General features: G+C 40.4%; 1 protein-coding gene across 1 annotated transcript in view; it reads right to left on the bottom strand.

Moving 5' to 3' along the window:
- Nucleotides 1-13816, bottom strand: part of CACNG7 (calcium voltage-gated channel auxiliary subunit gamma 7) — an 88057-nt gene extending 74241 nt beyond the window's left edge. The window contains exon 1 of the mRNA XM_063436269.1: nt 13762-13816. Within this exon, the coding sequence (XP_063292339.1) occupies nt 13762-13797 (36 nt within the window). The 5' untranslated portion in view covers nt 13798-13816. The remainder of the gene's footprint in view (nt 1-13761) is intronic.
- Nucleotides 13817-17670: the final 3854 nt, after the last annotated feature.

The following is a 17670-nucleotide window of genomic DNA, read 5'->3' as shown; positions in this document are numbered from 1 at the left end:
ACCTTTCTGCTCCTTGCGGACCCTTCCTGTATGCTGCCCCCAATTCCTCACTTACCTGATCTGTAGGCTGTACCCCCATGCCTCACTTACCCGATTTGTATGCTGCTCCCCATCCCTCACTTACCTGATCTGTAGTCTGCCCCCATGCCTCACTTACCTATTCTGTAGGCTGCCCCCCATGCCTCACTTACCTGATCTGTAGGCTGCCCCCCATGCCTCACTTTCCTGATCTGTATGCTGCCCCCCATCCCACACTTACCTGATCTGTAGGCTGCCCCCCATCCCTCACTTATCTGTAGGCTGTCTCCCCATCCTTCACTTACCTGATCTGTAGGCTGCCCCCCATGCCTCACTTACCTGATCTGTAGGCTGCCCCCCATCCCTCACTTACATAATCTGTAGGCTGTCCCCCCATGCCTCACTTACCTGATCTGTAGGCTGCCCCCCTATGCCTCACTTACCTAATCGGTAGGCTGACCCCCATCCCTCACTTATCTGATCTGTGGGCTAACCCCCATCCCCCACTTTCCTGATCGGTAGGCTGCCCCCCATGCCTCCATTACCTAGCCTGTAGGCTACCCCCATGACTCACTTACCTGATCAGTAGGCTGCCCCATCTCTCACTTACCTGATCTGTATGCTGCCCCTCCCCCATCTCTCACTTACCTGATCTCCCACGCCCCCATCCCTTACTTACCTGATCTGTAAGCTACCCTCCCATCCCTTACTTACCTGATCTGTAGGCTGTCTCTGCAGTCTGGGATTTGCTGGCTGCATGTGCTGCTCCCCTGCGGATTCAGTCAGGAGAGAGAATCAGGGATAAGATTTAGCTTCCTATCCCTGCCTTTCTCCATACACCGGTATTGCAGTGTCTTATCAATCTCAAAAGAAAAATACCGGCACAAGCAGAAAAATCCAGGGGGGTTGGGGGGAGGGACTCACATCCAAACTTTATATCTTACCTCCTGACCTGTTGGACTCATGTGTAACATAAACTGATTAGCCATAAGATTAAACCCACTGACAGGTAAAGTAAATATTAATTGTATTATTACAATGGCACCTGTCAAGGTGTGGGATATATATTGGGCAGCAGGTTAACAGTCAGTCCATAAATTTCATATATTGGAAGCAAGCAAAATGGGCACATAAAAAGATCTGAGTGACTTTGACAAGGGCAAAATAGAGATGGCTAGACAACTGGCTAGATGAAATAGAGATGGCAAGATAAAGTGGTGCAAAGAATGACAACTGGTGGACTGGTGTCAGGGTGCCCAAGGCTCATTGAGGCACTTAGGGAGTGAAGACTAACCCTTCTGGTGCGATCGCACAGAAGAGCTACTGTAGTTCAAATTGCTGAAAAACCTAATGCTGGCCATGAAAAAAAGGTGTCAGAACACACAGTGCATCACAGTTTGCTATGTATGATGCAGACTAGTCAGAGTGCCCATGTTAACCCCTTTCCACTACAAAAATGCACCTTCAATGAAAACATGAGCATCAGGACTGGATGATGCAGTAATTGAAGAAGGTTGTCTGGTCTGATGAATCATGATTTCTTTAAGATAGGGTGGATGGTCGGGTGTGTGTGTGTGCGTCTTTTACCTGGGGAAGAGATGGCAGCAGGATGCATTATGGGAAGAAGGCAGGCCACTGGTGGCAGTTTTATGCTCTAGGCAATGTTATGCTGGGAAACCTTGTTTCCTGGCATTGAAGTAGATGTTACTTTAAAACGTACCATCTACCTTGAGATTGAAGCAGACCATCATTCATTGCAATGATGTATACTGATGGCAGCGTTCTCTTTCAGAAGGATAGGGCACCCTGCCACACTGCAAACATTGTTCAGGCTTGGTTTGAGCAACATAACAAAGAGTTCAAAGTGTTGCCTAGGTCTCAACAGGAAGGACTCGGCATAGTTCTTTGTGAATAAACGTCACTTTGGAGGTAGGAAGTCTGAGTGTACAAATAATGGAATCGATCTCGAAATCTAGGCATTGAAGTGATTGAACCGGAGTCAGTGAATGATTTCATGACAAATCTTAGAGACTTGAAAACCTAAACTGCCAGTTTAGTCTGTCGACATAATCTCGATGCTTCTGCACAGAAGATCAAGATATCATCTAAGTAAACAATACATGGAACACCCTGTGCCACCACTGGTCTGAGAAGTTTTGTGAAGTGTCATGGTGCCAAACTGGGACCGAAGGGAAGACATGTGAATTGCCGTGGAAGCCCTCGTCATCTGAAGAGTGGGAAACATAAAAAGGAGGAGGGCTGCGCCATGCAGGTGTATAAATGAATATTACGCAAGTCTAAAAATGGAAAGCAAATAGAACAAATGTGAGTTTAATATCACCATCTTACCCTGTTTATTATTCGTACATATTACACTATTGGATTTTTCTACCCTTTCTCTCTCCATATGTTATGAACACTTGAGAAAATTGGAGCCAAATCGTATCCTCCGACCTTAAGAATATCATCACGCTACACCACACTTGAGAGGGATACTCCTGCATGTGAGATACACTACCCCCTTAATTGGAACTATTTGGTTTAAATTTTTAGCCTTATGTACTATTCATTTATACACCTGCGTGGCACAGTTAGAGCTATGTCTCCAAGTGAGAAACACACCTGTCTTTCTCTCTCTGTGGTGTGGAACTGAGCTCTGTGATAGATTATCATGGAGCTGCGACAGCTTAACATTGCCAGAGAAAGGATGACAATATTGCTATATGATTGTGTCCAATCATTTCCTGAGTTCCCTGGCTAAATAACTCTTGTCTTAATTAATTATGAACCCTAAGCCCAGAAGTGCAGTTAAAAGGTTCTGTGATTGAGGAGCTGTAATTTCGGGAATTCCATGATGCCACTATAATTAAAAATTAAAATGAAGATACAAGTGTGCTAACTTTGTATCCTTAAAAAAGTTAACATGGGGATTGGAAAAGATAAATCACAACTGTTAAGCATTTTAAAAATCACTGATTCAGATAAACCGTTTTGGGCATGCATAGAGCGTAATGCAGGAAGACAGAGATAGACAAAGTTACAGGAAGATAAGTGACAGAGTAATTTGCTGTTCTTGTCTTACAAATGCAGTAAACACAGGTTCTGTCTGACTAAAAACTGGAATATCTGTAGCCACTAGCCACCTTCTGAAGGTACATAGAAAACGGATTATTCATGCACATAAGATTATAGTAGTATTAGCAACTGTGAAATTTTCAGTTAACATACCACTCCACGAACCACAGTCTACTATGATGAATGCCTGTTGTATTACCGTGAATAGCATTTCATGCATTCTCCAATGCTTCCCAGAAACGTAAGGTGCCAGTGCAAATATCCAAATGTTGTGATAAGATGGACATTTGGAGGGCATGCAGATAAATAATGATATTTTTCTAAAGCTCTTCCTCTGCAATGGGCAAATATATTTGCAATTTGAGCCTAACATACCCCTCCCCAATTGTACAAAAATCTAAGATCATAGAGTATAGTTCTAATCTTCAAGGCAGATTATATAGAACAAAAAATGGCATATTTGAGACAGATTAAATTTCACTATTGACTTATGCATTACTACAGAGTTGCAAGGGTCAGCACTGCCCCTCAATGTGCCCCCCCACCAGAGCACCAGAGCTTGGGAGGCAGCCACCGCAAACTAAACTTGGCAGAGAAAGCACCTGCCTACCAGCACAGCGTCTGCCTACCAGCACCTGCCTACCAGCACCTGCCTATCTTAGCCAAATATAACATTGTTGGGTGGAGGCCAGGGTGAATGAGAAGCGAGGGAGGCAGGGAGCTGTGCACTTAATATGCTCTCTCTGCAGAGCTCTCTCGCACACCTTGCCATGCCGTGCCAGCAGCTGGGATATGACGTCATCCAACCATAGGTCACCAGGAAGAACAAGTTCTATCATCGAATGAACAAGGCTGTACAACTTGGTACTTTGTTAATCATGGGAGATTTTAATTATCCAGACATTGTTTGGGCCAGAGGGACTAGTAATACAGTTGAGGGAAACATGTTTTTGAACCTGATAAACAACAATTTCATGGCCCAATTAGTAGAAGCACCAACTAGAAGAGATGATTGTCTGGATCTTCTCGTAACTAATGTTGACTCATTTTCAAACATTCAAATTAAGGAGCACTTGGGAAATAGTGACCATAATATGATATCTTTTGAAATCAACTGAAAAAACAAACACATTTATGTGGGATGTATAAATACACAATTTTTTTTTTTTTTTTTTTTTTTAAAGGTTAAATTCAATAGACTAAGGTCATCAGTAATACAAATTGACTGGCAGAAAATAATCACTGGCAAAACTACATTTCTCAATACATACCATTGGGAAACAAATATAAAATAAGCAAATTAAAACCAATGTGGCTTAGTAGAAGGGTTAGTGAAATGATAAAAGATGAGAAAATGGCATTCAAAACATTTAAAGGAACACTATAGGGGTCAGGAACACAAAGATGTATTCCTGACCCCATAGTGTTTAACCCGCCATTAAGGTGGCTTGCCCTCCCTTAGCCCCCCTATAAAAGTTTAAAACTCACCTTATTTCCAGCGCTGTGCGGGTCCGCCAGCACTGACTCCGCCCTCTTTGTGACATCATCAACATGGACGATTTTTAGCCAATCCAATGCTTTCCCATAGGGAAACTATTATACTTACCAGAACAACTACATTAAGCTGTAGTTGTTCTGGTGACTGTAGTGTCCTTTTGAATCAGAGGGGTCAATTGTATGCTATATAAACATGCCAATAGTGCTTGCAAAAGGGTGATTAGATGGGCTAAACTTGAAAATAAAAAGCTTAGGTTCATAGAGAGCAAGGTCAAGGCCAAAGAGTTGTTTTAAGTATGTTAATCCCAAACATGGTTAAAGGGAATCTCCAGTGCCAGGAAAACAATCTGTTTTCCTGACACTGGAGGGTCCCTCTCCCTCCCACCCACCAATCCCCGGTTACAGAAGGGGTAAAAACCCCTTCAGTGACTTACCTAAGGCAGCGGCGATGTCCCTCGCCGCTGTCTCCGCCTCCGCGACGCTCCTCCTATCCATTGCATCGGCCGGTGGGTGAGACTGATCTCGCCCAACGGCCGAGGGGACCTAATGCGCATGCGCATTACGTCTCCCCATAGGAAAGCATTGAAAAATCATTTCAATGCTTTCCCATGGGGTTTTGAGCGACACTGGAGGTCCTCACACAGCGTGAGGACTCCAGCGACGCTCTAGCACAGGTTTCCTGTGCTAAAAACCAGGAAGTGCCCTCTAGTGGCTGTCTAGTAGACAGCCACTAGAGGTGGAGTTAACCCTGCAAGGTAATTATTGCAGTTTATAAAAAACTGCAATAATTACACTTGCAGGGTTAAGAGTAGTGGGAGTTGGCACCCAGACCACTCCAATGAGCAGAAGTGGTCTGGGTGCCTAGCGTGTCCCTTTGTGTGTGTGTAAGAGTTAGTGTGTGTGTGTGTGTGTGTGTATAAGCTGTGTGTGTGTAAGAGACTTTGTGTGTTACAGCCAGTGAGTGTAAGAGACTGTTTGTGTGTGTCTGTTAGAGCCAGTGAGTGTGTATAAGCAGTGCAAGTGTGTAAGAGACTGTGTGCGTTAGAGCCAGTGTGTGTGTATAAGCAGTGTGTGTGTGTATATAAGCAGTGTGTGTGTGTATATAAGCAGTGTGTGTGTGTGTGTATGAGCGAGTGAGTGTGTGACGCAAGGGGATAAAGAAAAGTAGGATGAAGACACAAAACACATAAAAAGAATGCCAAACAGGGGATACAATATACAAAAAGGGAAAACAAGATAAAAAGGTGGTAAGATGCACAAAAGGGCCAAAATAATGGGTAAGAGGGGCAAAAGTGGGAATATTTGACAGACAGGTGAAGATAAATTTTGGGGGCAGCAAAATGTGTCTTCGCCTGTGTAGACAGAAGTCCTTGCACCAGCCCTGGGTGTATGTGAAAAACTATTTCTAAACAACAATTTTTGGGAATTCTTATTATGAAAACAAGAATAATTTAGAACAGGTAAAATCATTTTTTTATTTGAGAATAAATAAGAGAAAAAAAAAAGTCTGTACACTGGAGCTCAGTCACGCAATGCATTCTTTATCAGTACAATACTACAGAGACGTCACTGAATGTCAAAATATACAGGTATCACATGGAGATATACATTTTTCCTGGGATGTTGAATTTTCAAAAGGATAACTATATGGGACATATCCTAGACAATCCTGCCAAAGCCACAACCCATATTAGCCCACCGAGTACCGACTATTGTGGCCAATGTGTCTTAGAACATGTTCAAATCAGTTGGGTACCAAACCTTGACCATCACTAGCCTAGCAGGCACCAATCATAACCTGAATTGCAACATGTATCACACTTGTCTAAATGGATAGCTAGGCCCTTTTTAATTGTTGATATTGAGCTGCAATACACAGGGAAGGTGCAATGATTTATAGTTTCATTTTCAAGATGCATTTTGCTGTCCTTCTCTCCAACAAATGCATCTTTGCCTGTGTGACTCTAAAACCCCCTTTTAGTGTGTCTTTTACCCCCATCCCCTCTGTGTCTCTTTCTTACCCAGACCTTGTGTGTGTCTTTTTCTCCCCCTCTTTAACCCCAGCCCCTTTGTCTATTTCCCCCCTTTTCTAGCCCCTCTGTGTCTCTCCTTCACAGCCTCTTTGTGTGTCTTTTCCACCTTCTCTAGCACCTTGTGTGTGTCTTTTTCCTTTCTCCCAGCCCTTCTGTCTCCCCCAGCCCCTTTTGTGTTTCTTTTTCTCCCCCACTGCCCCTCTTTGTGTCTTATTCCCCCACACAAGCCCCTCTGTCTCTCATATCCTGCATGTCTCTTTGTAATCTTTTCCACTCTCTTCTCTCGTCCCTTTGTGATCTCTCCCCTCCTCTGCCTTCTTACCTCTATCTAGTGTGGCAGCACAGACTTTGATGACAATCTTCAGTATCCGCTACGCTGTCTGACAGGAAGCTGTTAGTTGCTCCCAGCAAGAACTTCCTGTCAGACCAGGTAGGGGAAACAGAATGGAAAAAAGCATACAGGAAAAGGTAGATAAAAACAATGTTTCTATGTCTGTCCTACATTAGATTTTTCCCCTGACCTTGCCTGGACTAAAATAGGCTGTGTTGTAATATGCTAAATCTTTAATATAAATGTTTAAAAAAACACAAAACATCACATAAAAAAGGTTAACATAATAATAGCTTATTTTAATGTTTTATTTAATGGTGTAAGTTCGAGAGAAGTGACAGTTCCTCTTACATGTTATAATTTCACTCTCCACCTTACAATGATGCCAGGAAATGAACAAATTAAGAAAAAATATCCAACTAATACCAGCATTAAAATATCAAAAAGTACCTTTATTCCTTGATCAGGAAATTTGGCTGGAAAACATGGAGAGCAGCAAAGACAGATGGCGCTATCATATCTGTGTGTTAACAGCACTTTATCAGAGACCAAGGGTGATGTATCACGACAGCTATTTCCTGCATAAAGCATGTTACTAACACAGATCTACCTTATTAAACCTTGGAATAAGTGTTTTTCTGTGGTCCTGTACTCACAGACTTCTAACAAACTGCCTGTAGCGGACCACAGGTAGCCCGACCGGTTATCTCCGCTAATTCCCTTCCTTCAGCCGGTCGGGAACCAGTTAGATAGTAAGAAGATGCCACTGCAGGGGGTCTCCATTCAGTTCAATACACTTCCCTTAGTCCCGGGCAGGAGGGGGCTGGGTTACAGATAGCCATCTCCCACCCTGGGAGATACCAACAGCACATCCAGTTACACACATTAGAACATTGCACATACGGGGGGGAAACTTAAGAGCTCCGCGCCCCGGGAAGGGGTCACACATATAAAACATACATCACTAGCTAGCACCAGGTCCCAGCTGGGATCCCTGCAAATACTGGGGCTATCAGATGTACAGAGCCTGAGAAACCCTCATACACAGTCTGGGCTTGAGGCTCTGTACATCCCCGAAAGTAGTTCCAGGGGGTTGCTTGGTTTAGTCTGGCAAATCCAAACTTCGTGCCTAAACCAAGCAACAACCAATCAGCTGAAATGCGCAAAACTAATTTGCGCCAATTTGCACTCAGGGAGGTGAAGGGTTTCACCGCCCAATCAGAAGAAAGGGCGCAAAACCCCGTTTGTAAGGGCGCTTCCTCTCTGATTGGTCACCTGCACCTCGCAGCGACCAATCAGCACTCCCTTATGCCAACTCATGAGGAGAATGGAGTGAATGGGCACTGGTTGCACTGGCCCTGGAAGCTGTAACACATAAGTAATGTAGCACAAGCATCGATCTTACATTATATCATGCCCGCATGTGTCACTCACTTCTCAGGATTTTTAATATCATGTTTACTTATCCCTATATTTAACAATATTTATGAAGAGATAAAAATAAAATTTAGAAATCCATACTTTTTACTGCAACTGATTGTCTTTATCTTAGTCCCCTTTCAGTCATTGTTATAAGCGCTGTCCTTTGACAATCCTTTTCCTTTTGCCTAGTCTGAGTCATTTATTTTACTAGCACAGGATTTCCCAATAGGCAGATCAGGCACTGTCCTGTGGGGGGGAGTGGTGGTGGGGGGGGAGCTTTCTTTGCCTGCTAAAATCCCCCTTGCCTACCTCATATTCTTTGTCTGCTGGCTGCATTGAGTCTGAAGCATCATATATGTGCATGGACCTGCCCCCTCAGACTGAACACAGCGATCTGCAGCAGGGAGAGGGGAGAGGTCTGGCAAGAAGGGAGAGAACTGGGGAAACTCAAATCAATGGTACATACACACTGTTACCCACAAATCTGTCCACACACACACAGTTACCCACAATGCTGCACATACAACAACTAGTCAGCCAAAAATTAAATAAAAAGGAAAATGAGGTGGAAGCTAATGGGATCACCAATTAGAAAATACGCTTACTCTTATTGCTTATATACTGACTGCTTAGTCTATCAATTATGTCTCATACTGATGTTTTTAAACGGTGTATAAGGACAAGAATAGAGCAAATAATTAAGAATACTTTATTGGGATTGATCCCTAGGGCAGACAGAATATTTCAGTACATTCAAAGAGTTGCCATCATGAATAGACTAAGCATCCAATATATATATAGGGGTATATTATCTATGTGATGATCCCAGTCCCTTTTTACTCAATTTTTTTTTTGTTTGTTTAATTGTTGACTGATTATTACAAATATACTATACACAATTGAGCAGGGAGACTGCAGGGGAATGATCTATACACGAAAAATGCTTCATTAAGCTATAGTTATTTTTGATCCCTTTAATGTTTTTATGAGTTATGTCCAGCATTGGAGAGAAATAGGGTAGCACCTTTAATTTCTTTTATTTTTAAAGTTCTATTAATTCATACTGCTACTGCCCATACTTTTACATACACACACTTATAAACACACTTTTACCCACACAAACACACACACAGTACACACGCTGTACATACTATTTACAAACTTACAGATACACTTAGAAATACATACACACAGACATGCACTCAGGCATTTACACACACTGCTACACATGCACACAAACACATACTATGCACATACTCAGACTGTACAGACACACTCACTCTTTATGTGTGTGTGTATACATATAACTATTTTTATCATATTTAAAAGTCCAAGTACTTTTGTTTTATTAGTTTGGTAGGTTAGGGATGGGGACAGTGGGAGGGCTTGAGAATGTTCTGCCTACAAGCAGTAGTGACGTAAATCCGGCCCAGATTGCAACACTGTTAAAAAATATATATATATGTTTTGTCAGCTGTATTGAGGAAAGAAAATCATGTTTTATTTTACATTCCTGACTGTGCTCAGTCAAGTGTGTGGTATGCAAGCACTGGGCAGGGTTTCTTAACGTCAAACACAATAATGTTACAGCAATGAGTCCACAAAGCACTAACCCATTTGGCAAGACAAACACCTATTTTGACTGAATAAATCTGTGTTGGTTTACACAACACACAATCATTGGTATACCTCAAAGATCATCTCACTAGTGCAGTTATGAAGCAACATATACAAAGATACTCAACTATGTATTACTTAGGGAAGCAGAACAAGAATGTTCTAGAACAGGCTGCAGGTCCACTGGTTATGTCTATGGTTCTGCGCAGCTGTCACAACCTTCCACCAAGGCCGCCTCCTTCGCTACTACCATCTTTGGGCAGAGGAGGGGGATGGTGAGTATAGTGCCAGTAGTTGGAGGCAAATTGGACAGGAACAGCCACCATCCAGTATAAAATTAAAAGTAAAATGAAAGAAATCTTCTTGCCTAGCTGCTATTGCCCGTTCCATATACACCAACTTTCATTCTTTGATTCTGAATTGTGTTACTGATTTTGTATTGGGTTGGTGGTCATGTCTTGTTCACCGTTCTAAAACCTGAATTAATTAAAGGAACACTATAGTGTCAGGAACACAAACATGTTTTCCTGAACCTGTAGTCATAAAACCACCATCTTGCCCCCCTGAGGATTGGCCAGCGGAGCTATCACTAGGTTGTAATATAAACACTGCATTTTCTCTGAAAATACAGTGTTTACTACAAAAAGCCTGCAGATAATTATACTCACCAGAACAAATACAATGACCTGTAGTTGTTCTGGTGACTACAGTGTCCCTTTAATTAATTTAAAATTAAATTGTTCTTGCTGCTTCTACCCCCTTTTTTCAAATGTCTTTTGTTTTGGTTTTGCCATGCCAGACTGAGTCTTGTGGAGCCTATTTATTCTCCATAGGTGCAGTTGAGAGAAGCTAATAGGGCACGCTTTCTTTTTTTTCCCACACTGAAAGATGGCAACTTCTGTGAGTGAGCTCTGGGCAATTGACCACTCACTCACCCCTTCCACTGTAAGAAAAAAAAAATCTCTGCAACAACATATGTAGAAATTGATATGGGTATTTCCTCTGCTTTCAAAGCATAAATACACTTTACATTCATTATTATCATCAACATCAACTCTGCAGAGTGTTAAAATTATAGAAAGGGGATAATTGAAGGTGAAGAAGGCCCTGCCCAAACAAGAATACAGTTTATAAGGATTTTGAGGTTGGCAAATATGTATCATTAGGTGTCTTACTTTATGTTAAGGTGGTGTGGCTGGTATTAGAACCCAGGTTATTTAATTATAAATCAGTGACATTACCACTGCTCTAACCAGCTAAAATATATGGAATACATCAGACCAAATCTATATATTGTAGTAAATCACATTGCTCTATTCACTTCCTTTTTAATTCAAGTGGCAATTAGACTTCAATAGCCCCATTGTATTAAATGGAAAATTAACGAAGCAATGTTTGTGAATGACAGTGGCTCGTTCACTGATGATGCATGGTATAATGTATACATCTTGCCTGGACTATTCATGATTAGCACAAACCCCCTTCTATGTGATTGTAAAGACTGATTTAAAGTGTTTTTTTTTTATTATTAATTATTATTATTATTATTATTATTATTATTATTATTATTATTATTATATAAAGCAATCTGAAAATGGTAAATTCTCCCCATGGTGAGCAAATGTCTTCAACTGACCTATAATAACTTCTTTCAATCCCTTAGAATATTCAGTCAAACATTTCAGTATTTAATGAGCCCAAATCAGGTTGCAAAACTTAGTTTAATCTAGCCAAGCTATGACTATATATGAATTTTCCAAATCAGCACTTTTGCCTAAATTTTGATTTTCAGTTTACAATTTAATGTTGAATGAATAACTGCCATGAGACTTTCATCAGGTGTCAGTACCATGTTATTTTCATGTAGGTTGCCAGAATACTTTTGCAGACATATGGATTTTAACATACGGTGACACACTTTCTTTTTATCATTATTTTTAGAAACAAAGTATATATAAGTTAATATAAGAAATACAATGTAATGGTAATTACTCTGTCATATCTCCTAATACCTCAAATATTCAATTATTATAAATTATTAGGGTTATTTAGTAAAGTGAGAATTTAAAGTGAATTTCACATTTAAGGCCGGAGTAGCCAAACTGAAAGCATAGCAGGCTTATAGAATTTGTCCGGTTTACATATTTTACCTTAGATTTAAAAATCTCTTTTAAATCACCTTGAATCCTCACTTCAGTGAATAATCCTGATAAGACAGGGTTATTCACTGAAGTGAAAATTGTCAAGAATTCAAACTGAAATTCAAATTTAAGGCCAAAGTAATCAAACTTGAAGCATAAATGACCTGGAGAATTTTTCCGGTTCAACATTACATTTGAAGTTCACTTTGAATTTCTGGTTATTCTCACTGGAGTGAATAACCCTGATAAAGTTCATACGTTTATGATTCAACCAGTTAAACTATATAAATACCAAATGCCGTGCAGTACACAGAAATGATTCAGTCCAAAGACACTGCTACCTATGAACCATCAAAGGCCGTACAGTGATGCAGTTTTATTTTCTTATGCAGTCTAGGCAGTATAATAAGGAATAGTAGTAATTCCAGTGGACCTTGTGTCCTCGAGACCCCAACTTACAATGTACAACTAACCCTTCATTTACCCAACGCTTACCTATCCAATCCTCTGCAGTATCAACTCAGCCAGTACCTGCATATCACACTTCACTAGAAAAATACCTTCTAGCCAAAAGCATTACATCGAAAGAACAGAATCAGCTTTTTTTCAGAAAATCTGCTGCAGTCCCTCCCTTTGCACTGCTCCCGATCTTTAATCTTTCTAATCTTTAAAATAAAGATGCATTAACACCGTACACTAATTCACTAATTTATCTGCTGATATCTAAGGTTCTTGAAAAAAAAAAAATAATAAATACAAAAACCTTTATCATACCTCCTCCAAATATATATGTGCATATAAATATATATATATATATATATATATATATATATATATATATATATATATATATATATATATATATATATATATTTTGCGGGTCACTTAAATCATTGCTGGTTCCCACACTTTTTTATACGTGCTCCTCCCCTTTCTAAAAAGAACTCATTGGCGGTGCTTAACCGCATATGCCACCCCCCATACACACTAAAATACAATCAATCATCTAAGTACTTATCCATGTTAGTATATTTACTATGCCTCAGTGAACTCAACAACAACATGTACACTACATGTCACAAATTGCATGTATTTTCAATTTCACTGTATACAACCTTTCTAAGATTACACCCTATAGTGTGTATGTATGTGTGTGTGTATCATGCTTATATATAGATATATGTACGCGCATGTATATGTGTGAGTATATGTGAGTACTAGCACGCATGTATGTATACATCTATGCCTCTGTATCTCTATCATCTATCTATCTATCTCTCTGTGTTTAACACATCTGCACATTTCCAACTTTCTATTTACAAATGCATTAATAGTCCAAAGAAGATGCACTGTTTGGTATTGAGTATGATAGATAGATAGATAGATAGATAGATAGATAGATAGATAGATAGATAGATAGATAGATAGAACCACTAACACTATATGATGCCTCTATATAGAGAGAGTGCATTCTAATTAAATCACACCTAAAAACCTCAGGGCTAAGCATGCAAACATTTATACAACAGTTGGTGGATAATTATATGTTATATATGGATCCATCCCACAACAAATCTCTGTTGGGCTCAGCTGCATTACCACTCAGCACGTCTACACATAGCGTTACCTCACACATCTCCATCCCACAGTGGTACCCAGACATTCCCCAGCACGTCCTAGCATAGAAATCTTCACAACATTCAATCGCATAATGAGACGAACCAGGCTGACAGGGAAATAATATAATGAAAAATACAAACCGATCAAGAAAGCAGGATTAAAAGAAAATCTGAATCAGCTCATCGCCAGTGTGATTAAAACCTTGAAGGGTCAGGATCAAGGTTTTAACCCCATCCTGTCCACATCCCATTGATACATTGTAGCACTGAGGACCAGTGCTGTAATAACCCAAAGCAGAACATTCTAATCAGCTATTAATGTAAAACCAAATGCTCACCTTATCCTGGCTGTGAGGTTTATGATCGGGAGATATCTCTTCTTAGCCTCTGCATAATTATTACTTCAACCCCTTAAAATGTCCTTTCTGTAAATATCTCCAATCGACTTTTTTTTTTTTCTTCTTCTTCTTCTTCTGACAAGGAGCTTCTTGTATCAATAAAGTCTCTGATCTGCAGCCAGGTATCAAGTTGTTTTTGTTTTGTTTTTTGTTTTTCTAGAACTGAGTCATACCCTCAGTGATATATGCAGAGAGGGCTCTTCAAAAAAATAATTACATTGGTCTAGGTAAGGATCTGTATACAGGATAGGGGGAGGGGATGGGGACTGGATATTGCAGCTTGGTAAAGGCTATGTACTGGAAAGTCATTGGTGCTAGAATAAGACTGAAAGCGACCTGTCTGTAGCAGCAGGGAGGAAGCTTCTCCTTTTCTGAGAAATCAAAATACAAGGAGGGACATAATAGAAATGTATCATTTCTGTATCATCTATATCTTTTAAGTGAGAAAATGTGAATGTTCTCTCTTCTCTGACAGCGAATTGATGTGAATAAAAAAGTAGTAATGACATACGCAGACTGCAGTGGTGTGTGGAGACATCCACAGCTTAGTAAAGATGTGTTAGGCTCCTTGGTCTATCCTGAGATTCCCATTGTCTTTCCTCTACATAGCTTTTCAGGAGCACTCTATCCACTGAGTGGCCAAGAATTCACAATTCCCCTCTACCCCTCCTTCCCCCTTTTTTTTTTCTCCATCGGTGTGATGTCAGAGGGAGCTCTCTTAAAGAGACAGCTTACGTTTTCGTTCTCATCACTCTACCTCTGCATTAAGCATTCTTGGTCGTACCTGCCACCCGTGGGGACTGCAGTGTAAAACTGCACTAACATGGGATATCCAGGCAGTGCTTTATTAATATGCAACAGAATGCTCAAATGTATTCATGTTTCTAGCTTTTGAATATAGAGGACAAAGGACAACATAATATATTTCTGGTAGGAAGGGGAGCACAGCTTTCTGCAGATTATACTTGGTATGTGCAATTTTGCCTGCTGAGTTCTGTGAGCAGAGTAAATAGATGAACATCATGTCACATGACGGCATAGCACTTACATTTATTGCCATGTACATACCTTGCAGGGGTCCCCTTTTGCCTCACTGAGATGCACATTTAATTCCCCCTTTTTTATTTACCCTGGTGTCACTCTCTAACAACACATTATAATGAGCAATTTTTTTTAACTCTTGGCTCAACATTTAGACTATTTTAAAAGTGTTCTTAAAAGAAAACAAGTTTATGCATGAATTAGTTTGTGTCACACTATATTTTTTTTTTTGGGGGGGGGGGGGGGAATCACATATGGCTACACAGTTACAACCCACTAGCTACTAAATACTAACAGCCCTGGTCCACTCTACTCCTGGATGGCAAACTCATTTCTCAACTGGAACTGGATTCAGTGCCACTGGTCTGCAGAGAGGGTGTGCACATTGGCAATTCTTTCACCCCATGCAGTGTATAAGAGTTTAAAAAGATCAGTGTATGCATGTCCCCTAAGTAGCATCATATGAGCTTGAGGGAAATGGGCACATCAGTGTATATGTGTATTCTGCAATAGATGTTTTCAGTTACCAATTGATGTGGGAATAATATTCTGAAAAAGTCATACTTATGCTGATATTTTGTGAAAATGGATTTTCAAGTTGTGTGACGCCATTTCCTGTTTCTTTCTGCCACCTCTGTTGAACATTCGGTTTTGTCCAAATTGATATTTGGCCAAAGTTATGCCAATCTACTGTAATAATATATCCCTGAAGCGCCATGTGGACTTAAAACTGAGCAAACAACTAGACGATGCCCAAAAATGTTCAGATGCTTCGGGATTCGAAATTTTGCCCGTGATGCCTAAAAGAAGAGCTGATAGATGGGGGAGAAAGATGATTGATGACAAGGGGACAGTTACTTAATGTTGACTTTATTCACAGATCAAGTGATAAGTGACCAATTGTGAGAAAAAGGAAGGAGCAGTTAAAATATCTATAATTATTAATTTTACATGTTTATTAAAAGTGTGTGTGTCTGTATATATATATATATATATATATACATACGAAGCAAAAACCAAAAACTTTATGGTGGGGAAAAAAATGTGATTGAAAACCCCTTCCACCTGAAATCTGTATATATATATATATATATATATATATATATATATATATATATATATATATATATATATATATATATATATATATATCTTTTTTCCCTCTATGGGTTACTTCTTTTCACTTCATCTGTGAAAGTGGTGGGAAAATAATATTTAGATTATGCATATATTTTGCAGTACACTCAATATCCCATTTTCTCTCCCTTTGGGGTTTGTCCAAATGTTTCCTCAAATAGTTTTTTTTAAGAGCGAAGTTTGGCTGAGTTGGACCACTACATCGACAAGCATTGGACATCTCAAACAAAATATAAATTTCACAAAACATTTTTGACCAAACCGAAGAATAGCACTGTGCACAAGTTTATAATTTAGTAATTCTAGTTACTGACATAAAAATGGAACTTGAAAAACTGGTTTAATCATTAAATTTTGATCTTAAACTAATTGTAAGAAAATTCTAATAATTTAAATTATGTTAAAAGTGATATTTGGTTGAAAAGCCAACCTACTATCAGTGGCTTAGTTACCACGGTCACAGGGGTTACATCTCCGACCGGGCCCATTACTTCACGCAGGGGTCAAGTCCTGGGGAATAAAGTGTGGGAACTCACTCGAGTTCCACCCCCACCCCACAACCAAAAAAACCCCAAACTTGTATGCATATATAAACGCGTACACACACACACTCAGGTGCACACATACACTTACAGACACACACGTACACTCACAAAAACAGACACACAGACACACACACAAATTCACAGATAGACACACATACTCTCACAGACACACATACACACACACTCCCAGACACATACACACACACACATACATACACTCACAGACACACACACACACACACACTCACAGACACACACACACTCAGACACACACAGATACACTCACAGACACACACACTCACTCACAGACATACACTCTCACACACACACACACACACACTCCCAGACACATACACAGACACACACACTCCCAGACACACACACACACACACTCACTCCCAGACACATACACACACACATACATACACTCACAGACACACACACACTCCCAGACACATACACATACACACACCAACACACACATACACTCCCAGACACACTCACTCACAGACACACAACACACACACACACATATACACAAAAAATATTTGTATATTTTTTTTAAATTAAAAATGTCCACCCAGCCTCCCTACCTGGAGAGCTGGCGTGGACCTGTCCCTGGGGTCCAGTGAGGCTTCAGTGCGGCCGGCTCTTGTCTCGCTGTCAGACGCGGCGAGGGAGCTGTGTTCTCTCTGCTCCCTCTCGCCGCACGGGCTGTCTGCTGATGCCGGGAGCCAGAAATGACGTCATATTCCGGCTCCCGGCATCAGCAAACGGTGCGGCGAGAGGGAGCAGA

This window comes from Pelobates fuscus, chromosome 11, assembly GCF_036172605.1.
Source record: "Pelobates fuscus isolate aPelFus1 chromosome 11, aPelFus1.pri, whole genome shotgun sequence".
NCBI lineage: Eukaryota > Metazoa > Chordata > Amphibia > Anura > Pelobatidae > Pelobates > Pelobates fuscus.
The sequence above is the reverse complement of the archived record's forward strand: the minus strand, read 5'-3'. Positions and strand labels throughout refer to the sequence as shown.